This window comes from Zalophus californianus, chromosome 10 (assembly GCF_009762305.2).
Source record: "Zalophus californianus isolate mZalCal1 chromosome 10, mZalCal1.pri.v2, whole genome shotgun sequence".
Taxonomy (NCBI): Eukaryota; Metazoa; Chordata; class Mammalia; order Carnivora; family Otariidae; genus Zalophus; species Zalophus californianus.
In genome coordinates, this window is record NC_045604.1 from 97069120 (window position 1) to 97091012 (window position 21893).

The 21893-nt window shown below is 55.3% G+C and overlaps 1 protein-coding gene across 1 annotated transcript; it reads left to right on the forward strand.

Annotated features, from left to right (window-relative positions):
• The first annotated feature begins 411 nt into the window (after window positions 1-411).
• SETD1A (SET domain containing 1A, histone lysine methyltransferase) lies at window positions 412-21793 on the forward strand. The gene is given in 19 exon segments (XM_027612822.2): window positions 412-832; window positions 1052-1147; window positions 2900-3170; window positions 4304-4425; window positions 4709-4938; window positions 5230-6085; window positions 6242-7027; window positions 7368-7544; window positions 7674-7761; window positions 8485-8642; window positions 8787-8874; window positions 11125-11466; window positions 17061-17911; window positions 17913-18096; window positions 18497-18669; window positions 18778-18888; window positions 19055-19174; window positions 20758-20895; window positions 20995-21793. Coding segments are annotated over 19 exon segments (5115 nt in total). The 5' UTR covers window positions 412-682; the 3' UTR covers window positions 21169-21793.
• Window positions 21794-21893: the final 100 nt, after the last annotated feature.

Below are 21893 nucleotides of genomic sequence, written 5' to 3' on the forward strand. Positions count from 1 at the left end.
GCGCTGCCGCCGCCGCCGCCGCCGCCGCCTCGCGCCGCTGAGGTGCCGCGCGGGGTGGGGGGAGGGGGAGCCGCTCGCCACGAGCGGGTGAGTGAGGCCTCGCCGCGCGTGCGCGGAGATGGGGGGGCCGATCGCGCCGGGGCGGGAGGAGAGGGCAGCGGCGCGCGTTTCCCCCACCCCCCCCGCCCGGATTCGGGGCCGAAGCTGGGTCTCGGGCTCGGTCTCGCGGTGTTTCCAACGCCCCGAAGAGGTGCCACCTCTTGGCCAGAGGATCGGGGCGCGGGGACGCGAGCGGGTGTGTGGGAGCGAGAGCCGGGCTTGGCCCGGGCCGCTGGCCGGTGAGGAGGCGGGAGGGGGCGGGGCCTGCCAGGGGGCGGGGGAGGGGTCTTGCTCAGAGGCCAAGTGGGGCGCGCGCTAGGCAGAGCGGGAAGGTAAGGGGGCGCGAGATGGGCCTGGGGGCCTGAGGGGAGAGTTGGGAGGTGGAGAGAGAATGGGGTGTTGTGGTGAAAGAGGGTACTTGGGGGGAAATCTGGGGGAGTCACGGGTCATGGTGAGGTGTGGAAACTGGGGTGATGAGAGGACCTGAAGTCTGGGCTAGTCGGTGAGGGGCAGCAAGGGAGTCAGGCCTAAATCCTGAAGCCCCGTGCGTATTCCTCTTTCCTAACAGTGTAAATGAGCAAAGATGGATCAGGAAGGTGGGGGAGATGGGCAGAAAGCCCCGAGCTTCCAGTGGCGGAACTACAAGCTCATCGTGGATCCTGCCTTGGACCCTGCCTTGCGCAGGCCTTCTCAAAAGGTGTACCGCTACGATGGAGTCCACTTCAGTGTCAACGTGAGTGCCCCGGGCCTTGCCAGTTAGCGAACTCGGGGCCCCATTCTTCTCTGTTATCTCTCGAGCACCCTGAGCTCCCCTGCCCATAGCCTGCCTTCTTAAAAGTGGGCAACCAGAACCCTGCTCTTTTGCACGCGGAGCTCCAAACGCGCTTCCTAAAGCTCAACAGCATGGCTTTTTCACCTTGAGCTGTCTTTCTGTTCCTGCTTTCCTTCCTAGGACTCGAAGTATATACCAGTGGAAGACCTCCAAGACCCCCGTTGCCACGTCAGGTCCAAAAACAGAGACTTTTCCCTCCCAGTCCCTAAGTTTAAGGTATGTATCTGCTAGACTCTGGGTGTGGTGGCCCTTGGGGGGGTGGGTTGTATGGAGGATCCATCCTGGTAGTTTAGTCTCAAGGTAAGCTAATAAAAGGGGGAAGGGGCTTTTCTATGAAGGGATCGTAATCAGATCTTACAATCTCTGAGGCTGTGAGACTGAGTTGTTCTGGAGAAGAGTTGTGTTTATCTTCTGGAAAGGTATAGGTGAGGTGTTCCAAGCAGGGGTGCTGACTCCTTGAAGGATGAAGTGAAGGCACATTTAGTTGCTGTACCCATCACTGTGTACTCCTAGAAAATGCACAGCATGACAGTGCCCTGGTGTGGTACCCCAGTTTCTCAACAATTGAGGGGAGTGACAAGGCCAGGGACTCCATCCTTGGGAGTCCTTTGCTCCTTACCCCTTGTTCGGTCACTTGATCCTCCATCTTGTTTCCTCAGAAGATTCCTATTTCCCTGTCTAGGCAGGATACTCATCAGGCCTTGGACTGGCCCTCGAAAACTGATGGTTCTCAGTTTCCTTCACTAATTCTTTACTCTCCCTCCTTTTTAAATAAATCATTTGTAAGGTACTCTCAGTCCATTTTTTTTTCGCTTTGTATATTCTCCCCGAACAGTCTTTTTCATGCTCACAATTTTGAGTGTAACTGAAACATTGGTGACTTCCAAATTTCTGTTTCCAGCCAAAGTCAGTCTCTTGAACTCCAGACTTGTATGCCCTGATAGAGGGGCAGCTTCATCTGGAGGCCCCACAGACATAGCAGACTCAAGAGATCGAAAACAAGTTACCTTTACTCCTTAATCCCGCTTTCCCTTCCATTTCCCTTTTACTGATGAGCGGTAAAACCATCTATTCAGTTGCACAAACTGGAAACCTGGGAGTCATGTTTTGATTGTCCTCCCCTTTATTACATAATCTGTTATCAAGTGCTGCTGACTCTTTCCTAAACCCATTTTCTTTTTAATCTTAATTTTCTTATTTCATTGCTGTTTTTTTTAAATGCATATTCTTATATTCATTTTACCGGGTTTCCTTGCCTCTGTTCTCTTCTCCCATTTCATGTTCCACTCTGCCATTTTTTTTTTTATTTTACTCTTACATTACTTTCGTTGCCAAGTCCATGTTTTGTGCATTGGCACATACGATTATTGATCTGGCCAAGCCTCATCTGCCACACCTGTGTTCCACTCTACCGTACGTTTTGCAGCTCCTAGAAGATGCCAAGTTATTTTATAGTTCTGTGTCCTACAAGTCTTTGTCATCTGGTGAACTCTTGCTACCCAAAAAGCCAAATAGGAATGACACCATCTTTATGAATTCTTCCCTGCCTCCACTCCTTTGCTGGTCTCCCAGACACCCTGTCTACACTTACGCTGACATTTGTGTCCTTTTGTGACTCTGTGTCTGATCTGCTTTTCTGAACAGGAATCTTTTTTTTTTTTTCATCTTTGTATTCCTAGTGCCCAGTCCGTGGCAAAAGCTAAACTAGTGAGTTATTCCCTACAATTAGTTTCTTCCACGTATGATTATTTCTCACTTCTACGTTTCTTTTCTTGGTTCTTGCGTTATTCGGTGATGAGAACTCAGAGCAGAGGGGGGTCGGTCTCACATTGCGCATGCTGGGGCCCTTTCCCCCGTTTCTTTGCCTGTGTTCCCCGGTCTTCTCTCTTTGGACCAAGTTTCCCAAAGGACAAAGGCACCGTGGTCAGTATTGAGACCCCAGACTCAAGACTCCTGTCCTCTCCACAGCTCGATGAGTTCTATATCGGACAGATCCCACTGAAGGAAGTGACTTTCGCAAGGCTGAATGACAATGTGCGGGAGACCTTCCTGAAGGATATGTGCCGAAAGTACGGTGAGGTGGAAGAGGTAGAGATCCTTCTTCACCCCCGTACTCGCAAGCACCTGGGCCTGGCCCGCGTGCTCTTCACTAGCACTCGGGGAGCCAAGGAAACGGTCAAAAACCTCCACCTTACCTCCGTCATGGGCAACATCATCCATGCCCAGCTCGACATCAAAGGTGAGGGCTCTCTTGCCTGCTGCCTAAGGTTGAGCTCCAGCAGAGACTGCACGTGCAAATGCTTGTTGGGGCCAGGCGCACGGTCAGGTTCATGATTCCTCAGCTGAAACTCTTGGGGCCAGGTGTGTTTCTGAAATTAGAATTTTACAGAGGAATTATGGCTTTTATGTGTTTTCTGCCTGTGTGATATTTGAGAAGGTTGGGTAGCATCTTATAGTCTAGCACATGACTGTATTTGTAAGAAAACCTAGGAAGGGTCACGCTAGGTATTATCAATAAGAACTAGTAAATCGCCTCAGCTCAGATCAGATTTTGAGATCAAATTCCAAAAAATGCTTGGTCTGGAGTTTCTTGGGGTTTTGAAATTTTGGATCGAGAATTTGGGACCTGTATAGATGAGTGAAGCAGCCTGGGGTTCTGTGTTAAGAGGCAGTAGGGAGGAGCGAGGGACTGTGGCCGGGGGGGCGGGGGGTCTGTAGAGTACCGTGCCATCGAAAGGAGACAGCTGTTAGTTGGCATTAGCCAGTTTGCAAGTGGGAATGAGGACTAATGTTGCCAAGTAATGTTTTGTTATTAAGTCAGAAATCCTGGTTTTTATGTGAAATCTCAGGGTTTTTAAATGCTGCAACCCCCTCCCCCCAATTTTTTTAAGTGATTTTGTAGGGCAAATAAGACAGCTGTGGCCTGGATTTAGCCCTCAGGCTGCCATTTTGCAACCTTTAGTTTGTAGGATGAAGAGCATGGTGGGATCTAGCATCAGACGACCTGGGTTTGAATTCCAGTCTGCCACTGACCAACTTTGTGACTTTGTGCAGGTCAATTTTCTTTGAGCTTATAAAATAGGGGTACTGATGCTTCTCTCTCCTGGTGATCATCCAACTTACTTAGTAATATCAGTAGAGGTGTTTATTTATAAGCAGCAAAGTGTCTTTCGGCATGTCGTTTGTAGCATCGTTAGGTAGAGATGAGATAGAAGGTCCCAAAGATAGAGGTTAAGGTAACTGAAATCCCTGAATCTGGGACTCCAAGACATTGTAGGAAACTTGAGGTCTGAGAAAGAAATGGGAAAAACAACTCAGGAAGGAGGAGTTTTCTCTATCTGACTCTGATGGTTCCCATATTCCTCCCTCCAGGACAACAGCGAATGAAGTACTATGAACTGATAGTCAACGGCTCCTACACCCCTCAGACAGTGCCCACGGGGGGCAAGGCCCTGAGTGAGAAGTTCCAGGGCTCTGGTGCAGCTGCTGAGGCAGTAAGTAGCTCGTGGTTGCCGTGGCCCTCACCACCTGGGCACAGTGCTTGGGTGCCAGGAACAGTATTTGGAAGGTTTTGGACTTCCCCGTTAAGGATAGCAAGAGCCAAGAAGAGCTGCTGAGACGCTCAAATAATGCAATATATGTTAAGAGGGAAAAAAAAAAAAAGATGCCGAGATGCTTTCAAAAGACAGGGAATTGGGGTTTGTGGTTTGGGGAAGGGCGAGCTGTCACATGGCACTTGATCTCTTCTTTTCTCCTTGCTCTACTTTTGCCGTCCAGACTGAATCCCGCCGCCGCTCCTCCTCTGACACGGCTGCCTACCCGGCCGGCACCGCCGGTGTGAGCACACCTGGCAACGGCACCCCTTGCTCCCAGGACACAAGCTTCTCCAGCAGCCGACAAGACACCCCATCTTCCTTTGGCCAATTCACCCCTCAGTCCTCCCAAGGAACCCCTTACACATCTCGGGGCAGCACCCCCTACTCTCAGGACTCTGCCTACTCCAGCAGGTGCAGAGTGAACACCCTCTGGGACCCCCCCGATTCTGGGAGTTGCCACTAGGAAGAAGAAACCTGGAGTCGCTCTCAAAGGGAGTTGGGAGTCACGTGTCCTGGTTTCTCTTTGGATTCAGCCAGCAAATCCCTGTCTTCAGGGAACTCACTGTCTATAGCTAGAAACCCAGCAGCGTTTAGATCTTCCTTTGGGGGCGTTGACTCAGGGGCTTTGGGTCCTGAGAGCCGGGACACGAGGGTTTGGTCCTACAGAGCTGAACCCAGTTAACTCCTGCGCTTTCTCTCCAGCACCACTTCAACCTCCTTCAAGCCCCGGCGCTCGGAGAACAGCTACCAGGATTCCTTCTCCCGCCGCCATTTCTCCGCATCTTCAGCCCCCACGACCACCTCCGCCGCCGCCTCGGCCACGACTGCAGCCACGGCCTCGGCCTCGGCCTCGTCGTCCTCGTCCTCGTCGTCGTCCTCCTCGTCGTCGTCGTCCTCGTCGTCGTCCTCTCATTTCCGTGGGACTGACTCGAACTACCCAGCGTATTACGAGAGCTGGAACCGCTACCAACGCCATGCTTCCTACCCTCCCCGCCGGGCGACTCGGGAGGAGCCCCCCGGGGCATCTTTTGCTGAAAACGCAGCCGAGCGCTTCCCGCCTTCCTACACCTCCTACTTGCCCCCTGAGCCCAGCCGACCCGCTGACCAGGACTACCGGCCTCCTGCCCCGGAAGCCCCACCCCCGGAGCCTCCAGAACCGGGTGGAGGCGGGGGTGGGGGGGGGCCCAGCCCTGAGAGAGAAGAAGCGCGGACCTCCCCCCGCCCAGCTTCGCCTGCCCGCTCCGGCTCCCCGGCCCCGGAGACCACCAACGAGAGCGTGCCCTTCGCTCAGCATAGCAGCCTGGATTCCCGCATTGAGATGTTGCTGAAGGAGCAGCGCTCCAAGTTTTCGTTCCTGGCCTCCGACACAGAGGAGGAGGAAGAGAACAGCACCACGGGCCCTGGGTCTAGAGACGCAGGGAGCGAGGTGCCTTCTGGGTCAGGTCACGGACCTTGCACGCCTCCTCCAGCCCCAGCTAATTTTGAGGATGTGGCACCTACAGGGAGTGGGGAACCGGGGGCTACCCGGGAGTCTCCCAAGGCCAACGGACAGAACCAGGTGAGGTTGGGGGTCAGCCAGCAGAGGTGCCTGGGATCCGGGAGGCAGAGTTGGGCCCGGCGGGGCAGGGAAGGGAATTAGGCAAGAGAATGGGTTTGAGGAAAAGCCCAGGAAATAGACAGAAGCTTTCTGTGACCCTTCTCTGCACCCCTACAGGCTTCTCCATGCTCTTCTGGAGAGGACATGGAGATCTCCGATGATGACAGGGGCGGCTCACCCCCTCCAGCCCCAACACCCCCCCAGCAGCCTCCACCCCCTCCTCCTCCGCCTCCTCCTCCTCCTCCCTACTTGGCTTCCCTGCCCCTTGGTTATCCTCCCCACCAGCCTGCCTACCTCCTCCCACCGCGCCCTGATGGGCCACCACCCCCCGAGTACCCCCCACCTCCTCCACCACCCCCCCACATTTATGACTTTGTGAACTCCCTAGAGCTCATGGATCGACTTGGGGCTCAGTGGGGAGGGATGCCCATGTCCTTCCAGATGCAGACCCAGATGTTAACGCGGCTTCACCAGCTGCGGCAGGGCAAGGGATTGACTGCTGCCTCAGCTGGTCCCCCCGGTGGAGCCTTCGGGGAGGCCTTCCTGCCATTCCCACCCCCGCAAGAGGCAGCCTATGGCTTACCCTATGCTCTGTACACACAAGGGCAAGAAGGCCGAGGGGCCTACTCCCGGGAGGCCTACCACCTGCCTTTGCCCATGGCAGCCGAGCCCCTGCCCTCCTCCTCGATCTCGGGAGAAGAGGCCCGGCTACCTCCCAGGGAGGAGGCAGAGCTGGCGGAGGGCAAGGCCCTACCATCAGCAGGCACCGTGGGACGGGTGTTGGCCACCCTTGTCCAAGAGATGAAGAGCATCATGCAGCGAGACCTCAACCGCAAGATGGTGGAGAATGTGGCCTTTGGAGCTTTTGACCAGTGGTGGGAGAGCAAAGAAGAGAAGGCCAAGGTGAGGGGCAGTGCCTGGGACTGGGGAAACCTTGGGACTCCATTGGAGAAAGTAGATTTCTGGCTTACGAGCCTCCTTAAATCTCTGAGTTGATCTTCAAAGTTTCTGTTTGTAGAATGGGAATAATAGTAGCTGTTTTGTAAGGTGGGCGGACTAAATGAGCGGAGTTTGGAGAAAATGCCTGTACAGGGCTGGTGCAGGGGAGGTGTGGCATAGATCTGTGTCAAATAGAGGAGTGAGTAGATGCATTTCTGTATTCCTGGGACCTGGGAGTAGTTCTCAGGCAGGAGGCAGGAGGGAGCACCTGGGTTCTGGGGCTCAGTCCCCCTACTGCCTGCAGCCATTCCAGAACGCGGCCAAACAGCAAGCCAAGGAGGAGGATAAAGAGAAGACAAAACTCAAAGAGCCGGGCCTGCTGTCCCTCGTAGACTGGGCCAAGAGTGGGGGGACCACGGGCATCGAGGCCTTCGCCTTTGGGTCAGGGCTGCGAGGGGCCCTGCGGCTGCCTTCTTTCAAGGTACCCAGAACTGGTGTTTCCCAGAGGAGAGGGCGGGCTGGGGACCTCCCTTCCTTGGGGTAGGTAGGGGTGGTTGGGATCTGTGAGTGTTTGAGTTCAAAACAGGCTCCATCTCTTCCTACACCCCAGGTGAAGCGAAAAGAGCCTTCAGAAATTTCAGAGGCCAGTGAGGAAAAGAGGCCCCGTCCTTCCACTCCAGCTGAGGAAGATGAAGATGGTGAGTGGGAGGTCAGGTGGAGCAGAAAGGGGAAAGGTACTAGCTTCTGATAGGAATGCAGGAAGCAGTGAGAAAGGGGGAAGGTGTCTGAGGGCAAGTGGCCAAGTAGAGGTTTCGCTACGGAGTTAAAGCAGTGCGGAGAGGTGTGAGGAGCTTAAGATAGGTTATTCCTGGGTCCTGGTTGTGGTTCTTCTCTGTCGTTGAAGGTTCCTGTATTTCATAGTTCCCCTGTAAAATAGAAATGGTAGCTTTAACATCTAGAATGCTAGGGTTTCAAGGTTAAACAGGTCGCTTACCCTGGTTTCCCATCTAATGCTTAAGCCCTTCTCCTACCTTCCTTCCAGTTTGCCTAGGTCTGAGCTGTGGGTTGATGGCTTACGTGGCTAGGCAACTTCCTTACTGAGTTCGATTGGCTTCCCTGGAGAACCATTGGCTTAGTGCTGTTTTCTTGGGGCAGGCGTAACAAGTCCATTCCCTCTTCCACCCCAAAAAAGGACAAAAGGTGAAGCGGGTGCGGTGTGGTTAAACTATAGAAAATGCTAGGTAGCTCTGGGGTTTTTGTATTTCTCTGTTGAGCTTCAGCTTCTTGTCTGTAAAGTGAGGTCTGTCTGGTCGGACCATCAGGAAGACGAAGGGTGTGTGCAAAGCTCCTTTCAGGCCAGGGGACGGGAACCGTTCTGCTGTTGGTGGATTGCCCTATAACTGCCACTCAACTGCGCCTAGACCCTGAGCGGGACAAGGAGGCCGGAGAGCCCGGACGTGCGGGGACCAAGCCCCCAAAGCGAGACGAAGAGCGAAGCAAGACCCAGGGCAAGCACCGCAAGTCCTTTGCTCTGGACAGTGAGGGGGAGGAGGCGTCCCAGGAGTCCTCCTCAGAGAAGGTGAGGGGCCGTTGGCGCCCGCTCCCCGCCAAGATTTCCCATCCCCATAGCTGCCTCCTCTCTGGCCTGGAGCCCAGGTAGCAGTGGCCTCCTGGAGGACAGCTGTCCTTTTCTTGTTAGTTCCTATTTGTCCTTTTCTTTAAGGAGGAGGAGGAGGATGAAGAAGATGAAGAAGATGAAGAACGTGAGGAAGCCATGGACACTGCAAAGAAGGAGACTGAGGCGTCAGATGGTAAGTTACAGACAGGATGGTCGAGTTCTGGCTGGGGGAAGAAGGGGTTCCGCTGCCTGTCTAGCCCTTCCCTGAGTCCACAGAAACTTCGTGTTGGATGTTTTGGCCTCCTTTGCTCTTCCCCAAAGCAGCTGTCTTTCAGCCCCATCTTTTGGAACCCTTGGCCCGTTGTAAACAGTAACTCCGACACCCAGACCACTCCCTTCTGCTTAGCTGCTGTGCTGACACATGGCTCTCGCCTGATGACAACCCAGCAGAACTAACTTATTTTCCTAGCCCCTCAAGATGAGGGGTCTGAGTTCTCCTGCTTCCCCCTGGTACTACCAGACTGTGCCTTTCTGCCTTTGAGCACTGCTCGTCTTTGAAGGCCCGGCCGCTGAGCCGCGCGCCCCTTCGTCTCCTCTCCCCCGGCTGCCATCACCAGACACAACTCCGCTCTTCAGCTGGACACCTGTTTGTCCATCCACATCCATCGAGTCTGGGGCACATGGTTTAGTCTTGCTTCTCCTTCATTTGTTCAGAGCTAGCTGTTGAGCCCCTACTCGGTACCAGGCACTGTTCTAGGTATTGGGGACACATCTTTTATGGAACTTGGGATCGATTGGAGGGGAGGAGGAGACTTGACAAATGAACAAATAGTACCTTGGATAGACAGATGCGTAGTTTAAAGAAGAGAAACTGGGTTACTGGGGTAGAGAGTAACGGGTGGGGGAGCTGGGGAAAGATGGGCTGTTCTAGATATCTTGGAGAAGGAGCACCTCTGAGAGGTGCCATTTCAGCAGAGGCCAGATGGGAAGAATGATGATCTGAGAGGCTGTCTTTTCAGGAAGGCAGAGGGTGGGGTCACCTGCTCTGAGTGGGGAGACTGCCACACATCCACTTGGTCACCACTTTCTGTCCATTTCACCGTCTCAGTGTTTCTGGGATTTGTTGCCTTCTCTGTTCCTGGGGCCTGTCTTTCTCACTTAGAGTCTTCTGCAGCTGTGTTGACTGATTTTCCTGTCTTTGGTTCCATCCTTCCTCCTCCATTCAGTCCATTTTCCAATCTGCAGATGGAATTCTCTTCCCTCCAGTGCACACCTGACACTGTGACTTCCCTCCATAAAGTCTATTTCTAGCTCCCTATTTTCTAGAAGATGACTCCTCAGCCCAATATTTTGGGCCGTTTATAACCTAGCTCCTGTTTATCTGTTGAGCTCCATCTCGCCATCCTCCAGACCCATCGCAGGCCACCACCACCATCTATTCTAAATTCATCCACTTGTATCAAATAAGTCTTTAAGAAAATAAAAATAAAAAATAAATTCATTCACTTGTGTTCCTCAGACATTTCAAAATTCTTAATTTCTTATGAAGTTCTTCCAACATATTGCCATTTCCCAGAGGCATAGAGCATAGAACACCTTTTTTTTTTTTAAGATTTTATTTATTTATTTATTTCTTAAAAGATTTTATTTATGAGAGACAGAGGGAGAGAGAGAGAGAGAAGCAGAGGGAGAAGCAGGCTCCCAAGGAGCAGGGAGCCCGATGCGGGACTCGATCCCAGGACCCTGGGATCATGACCTGAGCCGGAGGCAGACGCTTAACCATCTGAGCCACCCAGGCGCCCTTATTTATTTATTTGACAGCACAAGCAGAGGGAGCGGCAGGCAGAGGGAGAGGGAGAAGCAGGCTCTCCGAGGAGCAGGGAGCCCGATGCGGGGCTCCATCCCAGGACCCTGGGACCATGACCTGAGCTGAAGGCAGTCGCTTAACCAGCTGAGCCACCCAGGCGCCCCATGCATATAACACTTTTAAAGCTCATTTTACGTGGACTTTAAGTTTTTATGCGTCTCGCCCCGGCAGCTTCTCTAAGACCCACCTTGGGAAAAGCTTTGGTAGTTAAAGCAGACCGCTTAGCGGTCTCCCATCTCCCTTCACCTCTGACGCCCCCATTTAGTCCTCTTGTCTTCCTAGTGCCCTTCTACTTGTCCTTCTCGACTTGAGCATCTCCCTCACAGGGATCCCTCCCCTGACTGGATCTTCGGCAGAATCCAGGACTTCCCTTTGCCTCGCTCCCCTGGTCTTTCATACTGAAGCTGGTCTCACTGTGAGCAAACAGTGTACTTATCCAACTCCTTGATGGTTGGACTTGCCAGCACCTGGCACAGAGCCTAACCTATCCATAGTAGTGAATCAGTGAATGGACCCAGGGCTTGGCCAAGTAAGGGGTGTTCCCACCTCGCCTGATTGCCCCTTCTGGATTTCCAGGCGAGGACGGGGAAAGCGATTCGTCCTCCAAATGTTCTCTGTATGCTGACTCAGATGGTGAAAATGATAGCACGTCGGACTCCGAAAGCAGCAGCTCATCCAGCTCCTCATCTTCCTCATCTTCCTCCTCCTCGTCCTCATCATCCTCCTCATCATCTGAGTCCTCCTCAGAAGAGGAAGAGGAAGAGGAGCGGCCAACAGCTGTACCCCCAGCATCACCTCCCCCCAGAGATGTCCCCGCGCCCCTGCCAGCACCCGTGGAAGAGCCCGAGCCAGAGCAGGTTGCAGGCTCCCCAGCCACACCCCTCCCTGAACAGGAGAAGTCTCCAGCAAGACCTGCAGGTAGGTGGTGCCAAGCCGGTGATTTGGTCTTTGTTTATGTTTGTATCTGTCTTTGTGAGAACAGACATAAAACAGTCCACATTTGTGAATGACGTACGAGTACGTGACTTTGTTTGAAAGCATACAAGTCGGACAGAAGTCACCATCTTCTGTCAGTCCTCCCTTGGAGACATTTACGGCCACGTTCAGACGGTGCTGCCAGGGGCGGGTGCGTGGCTAACAAGGACAGCAGTGGTCTCTCTCACCCCTCCCGACCCACGCCTGTCCCAGAACGATCTCTTTCTAAGTTAATTAAGGAGAAAATTTCCAATTTAACAAGTTCCCCCTCTTAATTTTTTTGAGCTTCTGCCTTAATGTGCCGTGTGTACTAGCAGGTGACTAAATGGACAAAATAGGTGGAAGACAGCTGTGAACAGCTTTGGCTCGAAAGTTAATTTTACCTTTGGTTTGCCTTGTGGGTTTGTACGTTTGTAAGTTTGTTACTTTGTAGCACGTACACATAACTTATCCTTTTGAGTGACCTGTTCATTCAGGCAGGGGATATTTATTTACTGAGTACAGTTGACCCTTAAACGATGTGGGGTTAGGGGCGCCAACCCCCTGTGCAGTTGAAAATCCACTTATAACTTTTGACTGCCCAAGAGCTTAACTGTTAATAGTCTGCTGTTGACCAGAAGCCTTACTGATGACGTAAGTAGTCGGTTAACACGTTTTCTGTATGTTATGCATATCGTGTACTATATTCTTAAAAAGAGTAAGCTAGAGAAGAAAAAATCCTTAAAATCATAAGGAAGATAGATTTACGATATTCAGCCGTATTTCTCAGAAAAAGCGTGTGTAAGCAGCCCTGCATAGTTCAAACCTGTGTTGTTCTAGGGTCATATGTACTTAATGGCAGGTGCATGGGGTACAGTGGTAGGCACGAGAGGCCCTGTTCTCACTCTCCTGAAGCTTATGGTCTATAGGGAGAGACCGTTAGTTGAGTAATAAATACCTCAGAAAATCTGTGATGGCAAACTGATAAGCCCTGTAAGAGAGAAGAACAGGGTTCTCTGAGAACCTGAGCACATCTGTGGGGATGTCTCTGCTGGTCTTTTCTGCTGAAGCATCCTTGCGCTGAAATCAAGGCAGAGCAGGCAGCCGGGCTTGATTAGAATGTGCAAAGGCCCTGAGGGCAGAGGAAACAGCATGTTGGAGACATAAAACAGGCCTTCCGGGTGGTGGGGAATGAGGGGAAGCTGGAATGGCTGAAACTGGAGAGGTGAGCAAGGACAGGGCTGTACAAGAGGACTCGGCCTCATTAGGAATTTGGTCTTTATCTTGAGGGCAGTGGAATGCCAGCAGAGGAGTGACGTGATCTTATTTGTGTTTTAAAAAGATGCAGTGCAGAGAGAACTTGGAGAGGGGCCAGAGTATGTGTGGGGAGGCTAGGAGGCTGTTGCAGTTAGTAAGTTAGGCAGGCAATGGCGGTAACTTGGAGTAGGGTGTTCTTAGCATGGCATCAGTGAGTCAGTTTTCAAGATAGGCTTCGTAAATGCATGCGGCCCTCCAGACATCTCTCTCGAATGTTGCTGAGAATCTGTGGTCTGAGATGAGCAGTAACTACATGAAGACCTCCCGGTGCTGTTGCACTCTGCTCTGGTGCAGGCCTCACAAGAGGAGTCGAGGCTCTCATTAATCCCGAGATGCCTCTCCCGGCCTTTCCTAAGTCCATGGGTACCAGGAGAGCTGGTGATCGAGGGCATCACTTCAGTAGGGTAGGTAGAAAGAGTGGGGCGTGGTCAGTTTTGCATTTCTGCAGAAGGATCATCCTGGTAGGAAGGGGGGGATTCCGAAGGGGTGAGGAAGGAGGTAGGACGACCCATGTGAGGGTTTGAAGAGATGCCGGTTAAGCGAAGGGCATGAACCAAAGCAGGCCCGGTTACAGTGAGGTGCAAGGAGTAGAAGTGGGGATGAGGATTTGAGAGAAATTGAGGAGACGAACCACTTGGTTAAACGACTTCCCAGGAAAGGGAAGAGAGGAGGAGGACCGGCACTAGGAAGAAAGCTGATGTGCTTCCTCGGGGTTGACTTTGCTATGTGCCTTTGGGGCCTCCAGGTAAGAAACATCCAACAGGCAGTTGGATCGCCAGATCTGAAGGTCAGATGGGAAGGAAATGTGGCAGCTTAGTCTTCCAAAGGAGGGAGTGGTATGTATGAGCAGGCCGAAAGAGAGGTTGTTAAGATAGGAAGAGCTTCTGTTGGATTGGGCAGTTAGGGGTCACTGGTGACCTTATCACTTTCGGTAGAGTGGGTCAGACTGGAGCCAACTTACGGGGTGTTAAAGGAGTGAGGGCAGGTGACAGAGATGACCAGGCTTGTGGAAGGCTAGGCTACTCTGAAGAAGAGTCTAAAGGCCGTGATAGGTGGTACTAGGTAACGTTTCTTGAGTGCTTCCTGTGTGCCGGGCTCTTGGCCTAGCACACTGCTGATTGTTTCCTCATGCAGGCCGCACACCATCCCTGTTACTCCTGCTTTCCAGATGAGGAATTTGAGGCTTAGAGAGATGCTTGAGGTCACCCAGCTGGGATCAGAGAGACGAAAGAGAATGCAGGGTTGGTGGAGGGTTAGTTTTTCAAAAACTAAAAAGGTGAAATAAGCACGTAGATTCGGGACAGGTAGACGGGCCGGGAGAGAGCGCAGCACCTGTCAGGGTGGCCTACCTGGGGGTGGGCGGGTGACCTCTAGGCCTGACGCACATACACCCATAATTGGGGAGGCAGAGAGATGTGGGCTTTCATGCTCAAGGACGCCCTGTTTCACTCTGTAGTAGGAAGGAAGGGCATTTTCTGAGCACAAGGGGATGGGGAAGGAGAGTGAGGAGTGAGGATGAAAATGGACAGGGCTCGCGACTCAGATGCCCTGCTGAGACTGGGAGTCAGGGGTGAAGGAGGAGAAAATGCAGGTGTTTGGGCAAAGTCAGGGTTGGGGGTCTCCAGGGTGGCGGCAGTGGCTGAAGGCTGTGGAAAGTGGTGTGAAAGGAGAAAACAGAGTGAGGGCCCTGCTGGCAGGCACTGGGGGCAGGCACAGGAAGGAGAGTCGCTCATTTAGGAGAAGGGTGACAGGCTAGGGGGAGCCCCAAGGTGGGAAATGGAACAGGTGCGGTGGCGTGAACCGAAAGGACCTGAGGAACTGTGATCAGAGGGCAGGGCGTCAGAGGGTTAAGGTCCCGGGTGGGGCCGTCCGGGGGTTACCAAGGTCATGTGTGTGAGTAGGGAAGGCTAGCTGAGCATGAGTGAAGGAAGGCACTGGAGAAGGAAGAATGGGGTGAACAGTCCTGGAAGTAGATGGCAGAGTTGGGAGAGGCTAAGAAGGTTAAGGCAGGTCCCTTGGCTTTTAGAGAACAATGGGGATGTTCGAGTTCCAAGGATGCAGCTGGATAGAGGGTAGGTGGCCCAGTGGCAACAGAGGGCTTGTCTGGTGAAACCCAAAGATGGGACCTGGACACCTTTTGGGACTTGCCTTTCTTCTGTTTTCTGGTCTGATTCATTCCTCTCCGGCAGATGGGCTTCCTCTGCTTCTGTCCACCCCTACGGAGAAACCCATTCCTATCTTAGATCCTTATTCTCAGGGAAGTTTCTGGTTGGCCTGGCTTGGGTCAGGTTATCAGTTAATGTTGGCTGGGGGCAGGGAGTGGGGCAGGTCATGTTGTAGAAACCTTGGCTTCTGGGGGTTGTATAGACTGGGCAGGTACCCCAAAAGTTGTCTCTCTACAGGAAAAGCATGGCCAGGTTTCTTTCAGAACAAGAAGCGAAAGAAATCTGTGTGAAGCAGCTGAGCCAGGAGGGGAATTCGTTCTCCTCAAGGGCCAGGCTTCCAGAGGGCACAGTGGCTCGGTTGGGATGATGGATCAAAGGCAGGGCTGCCCCAGAACAGCAGAGAGAAGGAGACTTGGAGAAACTGGAGGGCCTGGGGCGAGCACCCGGCACCTCACTAGCTTCAGAGTGTGGCTCACTGCTGGCTGAGACTCCAGCTGCTCTCCAGAGCCTCAGGAGACAGCAGGCTGAGGGCCTTGCTCGGGGTGCCTGGCTGGTGAATGTCTGTTAAGGTCATGGACACAGGTTGGCCTGGAGCTGGCTGCCCTTTAGTTCTGGGAGTTGCTAGAGCCAGACGTGAAACCACCGAGTCCCACTGCGGGATGCCCAGAGCAGCATGGGGCAGTTGAAGAGAGCTCGAAGTTCAACCCTGGCCGCCTGGGGTGCAGATCTTATTCTGGCATTTGTGAGCTGTGTGACCTTGGGCCGATTAACAATCTCTCTCTGCCTCAGTTTCCTTATCGGTAAGCTGGGTTTAATAATAGTACCCACCTCACGGGGTGGTTGTGGGGAATGAAATGAGTAGTTAACATACATCAAAGTCTTGGATTGGTGCTTGGTGCAAAATACTAGTTATCGGTCTGCTTCTGCCCTGAAGCCTGGCACTTGACTCACCACCGGCCTTCTGGTTCTGAGAGGAAGTTACTACCATCGTCTCGAGAAGTTGGGGTAGCCTTCACAAAGATGGCATTGAGCTGGGGCTAAAAGCCGCATGTGAGCTTTCCCAGTAGGCAAGAAGGGAGAGGCAGGTCTGAAAGGCCGTGCCTGTTCTGGTGGCTGAAACTTAGGGGCGGAGAGGGTCAGTCCACAGGACAGGGTCTGCCCCAGGGACAAGTCGGTGTACGTCTTGAGCTGTATTCAGACCCCCACACTCAGCAACAGACTTGGGGATCCCAACAGAGGGAGGATGTGCTTCCTGTCTAGGGGACTGGAGAGAGATCACACCACCTGCTCAAGACAGTGTGTCCCCTCCCCAGGCTATCCCCCTGTCCTTGGGATCTCAACTTCACCCTCAGCTTCTTTAGGGGAGTCTTCCTGAATCCTCCCCACTTTGGCAAACCCTCCTGCTACTTGGCAGGTGGTGGGGAGGAAACAGATTTTATGCAGTGTTTTAATACAAAGATTCAGCTGCTTATATTATATCTTTTTCACATCACTGAACGGAGAACATTGTAGTTGAAATAACATACTTTAATTCAGAGAGGGTTAATTGCATCCCCATCATGCAGTGCGGCCAGCAGAAATAGTCTTGGCCTGTGTGCCTAGTCTTTGGACATATTTCAGTCACTGCCAGCCTTGGTAAAAAGGCTGGAGCCTAAGCGTTGGTTTCTCTAGAGCCCCCATCTCGACTCTGTGCGGTTTGGGCTGTACATTTGTTTCCTGTCATTGTCCCCATTGGACTGTAAGCTCTGTTGAGGGTTTTGAAAGTGTTTGCTCGACTTGTTTTCCCCATGCCTGACATGGAGTTGGTGCTCCGTGAATGTTTGTCGACTGTGTGAACGAGCAGGTGCAGAATCTCCTCCTGCCAAGGGAGCCCACGGTGCCGAGGACATGGCGGGTGAGAGGCAGCTCTGTTGGCCAAGCGAGGACAAGTGTCTGCTCGAAGCGGAGGAGAGCCGGCAGCCTGCGTGCGGCCTCCCCGGCGAGGCTGGCCGGTGCCCTGCCTGCATGGAATCCCCTCTGATGACAGCTGGCCCTAGTGCTGACCCTCTGCTTCTCCCTGTGTGCTTCCTTCCCCAGGTTCCACTGAGGAGCCGCCTCCCAGTGTGCCCCAGCTGCCCGCCGAGCCTCCGGTGGGGCCCCCGGCCCTCGCCCCCCGGCCCGATGAGCGCCCCTCCTCTCCTATCCCCCTCCTGCCCCCACCCAAGAAACGCCGGAAAACTGTCTCCTTCTCTGCCCTGGAGGAGGTGCCGGCGCCAGAGCCGCCCCCAGCCGCTCCTCCGCAGATCAAGTCTTCTGGCCCCGTCGCCCGCAAAGCCCCCAGGGCCGTGGAGCGGACCATTCGAAACCTGCCCCTGGACCATGCGTCTCTGGTCAAGAGCTGGCCTGAGGAGGTGTCCCGAGGAGGTCGCAGCCGGGCTGGAGGCCGTGGCCGCTCTGCTGAGGAGGAGGAAGCTGAGCCAGGGACAGAAGTGGACCTGGCGGTGCTGGCCGACTTGGCCCTGACCCCGGCCCGTCGCGACGACTCGGAGGCCACAGAGACGTCGGACGAGGCCGAGCGCGCGGGCCCCCTGCTCAGCCACATCCTCCTAGAGCACAACTACGCCTTGGCCGTCAAGCCGCCGCCTTCCACACCGGCCCCTCGGCCCCTGGAGCCGGTTCCTGCCCCGGCCGCCCTCTTCAGCTCCCCAGCGGATGAGGTCCTGGAGGCCCCGGAGGTGGTGGTGGCCGAGGCAGAGGAGCCGAAGCAGCCGCAGCCGCAGCGGCAGCCGCCGCAGGAGGAGGGTGGGGAGGAGGAGGAGGAGGAGGAGGAGGAGGAGTCTGAGTCCTCGGAGAGCAGTGGCAGCAGCAGCAGTGACGGGGGGGGCGCTGTGCGGAGGCGCAGTCTCCGCTCCCATGCCCGGCGCAGGCGGCCGCCCCCGCCGCCCCCGCCCCCCCCCGCCCCCCACCTTCGAGCCCCGCAGTGAGTTTGAGCAGATGACCATCTTGTATGACATTTGGAACTCGGGCCTGGACTTGGAGGACATGGGCTACCTGCGGCTCACGTACGAGAGGCTGCTGCAGCAGACAAGCGGGGCTGACTGGCTTAACGACACCCACTGGGTCCATCACACCAATATCCTGGGCCCTAGCGGCCGGCCTACTCTGGACAGGAGGGCAGGCCCCTGTGGGGGGGGCAGCGGCCCCCTCAGGTTGCAGCTAGCCTCTGGCTTTATCTCCTTCCCTGTTCGGTGCTCTCTGCCACGGCCAGCCTGGGTATTTCTCACCTGGCCTCCAGGCCATTCTTTTCTTTCTGCCTTCTGCCCCTTCTCTGCCTCCCAAAGTTCTTCTGGCAGAAAAGGTGAGGTGTGAGACTTCCTTTTCTCCATCTTTCTGTCCCTCTCAGCTAAATAATGCTTGGGACCTCCAGCTAAGGTCAGTCACCCTTTCCTTGGGCTGGGACTGGGGGGTAGAGGGGAGGGGCCCCCGGGGATCCGGCCAGTGAAGAACCCGTTTTCTTCCTTAACACCTTGCACTCACCAACCTGAGCACTCCAAAACGTAAGCGGCGGCCCCAGGACGGGCCCCGTGAGCACCAGACAGGCTCAGCCCGCAGTGAAGGCTATTACCCCATCAGCAAGAAGGAAAAGGACAGGTACCTGGATGTGTGCCCTGTTTCGGCCCGGCAGTTGGAAGGAGCGGACACTCAGGTAAGGCCCTGCCCTGGCACCTGGCCCCCTGGCATCCCTTCCCGTGGTTTCTCCTGTCACTTACCTCCCCCCCCACCCCACCCCCGACCCCCGTTCTCCTTCTCCCAGGGGACTAACCGCGTGCTTTCGGAGCGCCGGTCTGAGCAACGGCGGCTGCTGAGCGCCATCGGCACCTCTGCCATCATGGACAGTGATCTGCTGAAGCTGAACCAGCTCAAGGTGAGGAGCCGGGGCTCGGAGGGAGGGCGGCATCACGAAGTCTCCTGGGGGTGGGCATGGAGGCACGGGGCCAAAAGCAGGCTCTTCCCCTTGGAGGAGGGCGGCCAAGGCAAGGGGTTAGGTTAGGGGAGGCACTGAGCAGCACCGTCTGCCTTCTGCCCTCTAGTTCCGGAAGAAGAAGCTCCGGTTCGGCCGCAGCCGGATCCACGAGTGGGGTCTGTTTGCCATGGAGCCCATTGCAGCCGACGAGATGGTCATCGAATACGTGGGTCAGAACATCCGCCAGGTGAGGCCCTGTACCCAGCCCCTGGTCCGATGGCAGCTCGGAACACTGGCATGAGAACCACCTCATCTCTGGGTAAAGCCCCACGTGACCTCCCGGTTCCAAGACGTAGTTGGTGAAACCTGCTTCTTTGTATTTCCTTCCTTCCGTCAGCAGTTGGTAATGGGTACTCCTAAGCTAGATGCTAATGATCCAGGAAGAAGCAAGACCAGTGTTCTCTCTCACTTTAAGGGCCTCCTAGTTCAGTGGGGCCGCTGCACGAGGAACTGCACCGAACGATGGCGTTTGGTCGGTCGGGAAGGGGAAGTTCGGGGGGGCCGCAGCGATAGGCGCACAGTGATGTGGAAGCCAGGAGCTGAAGGATGACGATGAGCTCCCAGACTCAGATGAGGGGAGGGGTGCTCCCAGTTGCCAGACAGCATGTGCAAAGGCCGAGACAGGATAGTCTTAGGAGGGCAAGGTGGTCAGTATGGCTAGTTGGAGAAACCAGGGCTGGCGGCCGCGGTGAAGGTTAGAGAGGCTGGTGGAGGCCGGATTCCGCGGAGCTTAGGAGCCGTGGCATTGAGCTGGGGCCGGCCGGCCGGCCGGGGAGGGAGGCCATGGCCAAGCGCCCAGCAGTAATGGGCTTTGCAGCTCAAGGGGCTAGCCAGAGGCCAAGACCGGCAGGGGCGCTGTCACAGGGATCCCTTAGAGGCCCGGGCAGCCCGGACTAGGCAGTGGGAGCCTAGTGGCAGCCGAGGTAACAGAGGAGCCTGTGGGTTCAAGGCAGCTGGCAGCACCGGGCAACAAGCTGGCTCTGGCAAGCGGGGCCCCGAGGGGAGGTGAGGCCATTTCTCAGCGCTGCTCAGAGCAGCTGGACGTAGCTTGGGCTGCCAGCGAGGTGGGCAGTGAGGAGGAGGAGCAGCTGTGTGGTCGGAGTTCCAGTTGGGGACGCGTGCCATTGCCGGGCCCCGGGGACATCTAGAGGATGACGCCCAGCAGCTCCAGTGAGGTGGATTTTGGCTGGAAATGGAAGTTGGGGAGGAGTCCCCAGCACTTATCTGGCAGTTGAAGCTGTGGAAGAGAGTGAGATCACCCAAGGAGAGAGAGCAGAGGATTGAGCGTCCCATTTTCTGGGAAATAGTCACTCCTTCTCGCACAGGACTGTGGGCCCTGATGGCGCCGAGTGGCAGCCCGTGGGTGCCTGTTTGGGAGAGGGAGGGTCCTGGGAGAAGAGATGAGTAGGGTTCAGCCCCTGAAATGGCCTTGTCATCTCGGGAACTGGCCTGGCCCCACTGTGGGCCAGGCAGGGGCTCCTGCCCACTGACCCCTGCAGACTTCCTGAGGTGCGCTTTGGGAGACTCAGAATGGCAGCCAAAGGTATCCGGGGTAGGGCGGAGGGTGGGACCCTAAGAGACGGGGCTCCTGGAAGCAGACGGTCAGCACCTTGGGTTGGTGGGAGCCAGAGGAAGAGCTGCAGGTCCAGGACGGGTCGATGTGGCTCCCAGGGTAGTAGCTGGGGACTGTCCGGGGCCCCTTCATGGGGGCTGGTGGGGTCAGGCCTGGTCTGGCCGGAAGCTGACTGTGGCGGCACCCCGTTCTACCAGATGGTGGCCGACATGCGGGAGAAGCGCTACGTGCAGGAGGGCATCGGCAGCAGCTACCTGTTCCGGGTGGACCACGACACCATCATCGATGCTACTAAGTGTGGCAACCTGGCGAGGTTCATCAACCACTGCTGCACGGTGCGCAGGGTGGGGGGCTTCCCAGCCGGGGGGCGGGGCAGGGGGGGACGGGAATCCTGGGGCAGGGGCCGCAGCTCACACTGCCCTCCGCTCCTGCAGCCCAACTGCTATGCCAAGGTGATCACCATCGAGTCCCAAAAGAAGATTGTGATTTACTCCAAGCAGCCCATTGGCGTGGACGAGGAGATCACGTATGACTACAAGTTCCCGCTGGAGGACAACAAGATCCCGTGTCTGTGCGGCACCGAGAGCTGCCGAGGCTCCCTCAACTGAGGTGGGGCAGGACTGGTGCCCGCGCCCCTATTTATTCCCCTTGGGGCTCCGCAGGCCTCACCTGCCCCCGTCTCCAAATACGGGGTTGGGGGGCCTCGAGCCCAGTGAGGGAGCCTCAGTTCCTTGAGGCAACTTCTGCCTGCCCTGTCGCCCCTGCCCACCCACCCCCTAACTTTTTTTTCTTTGCGGAGAAGAAGCTGTAAATGTTTTGTAGCTGCCAGCAGCTGTTTCCTGTGGAAACCTGGGGTGCCGGCCTGTACAGATCCTGTTCTTGGGGGGCTGCTAGCCCCCTTGCTTTGTGTTAATGGGGACTTCCCCTTTGTGCCCTGCGTGCACCCCTCCCCAGTTTAGGGGTCTCTAGGGGCAGTGGCCATGTTCTCCCCCTGGGGGGGGGCCCTGTGCCCCCAGTCCTAGGGACTCCGTGCCTGGAACCCTGCCTCATCTTCTGTTCCTGCCAGACCCTGTGGGTCACCCTCCCACCCTGGCGTCTGGAAGCTCCTGTTCCCTCAGGCCAGGATGGTGGGGGGCGGGCCCTTCCTGTTGGGCTGGATTGTACATATGTTAATAGCGCAAACCCAACGCCACATTTTTATAATTGTGATTAAACTTTATTGTACAAAAGTGCTTGGTCAGTATCTTTGGGGAAGTGTAGGTGGGGGATGGGGGTCAAGTGAAGAGAGGGGGAAATGGGTGGTCTGAAGTTTGGGGCGGGTAGACGTACAGAC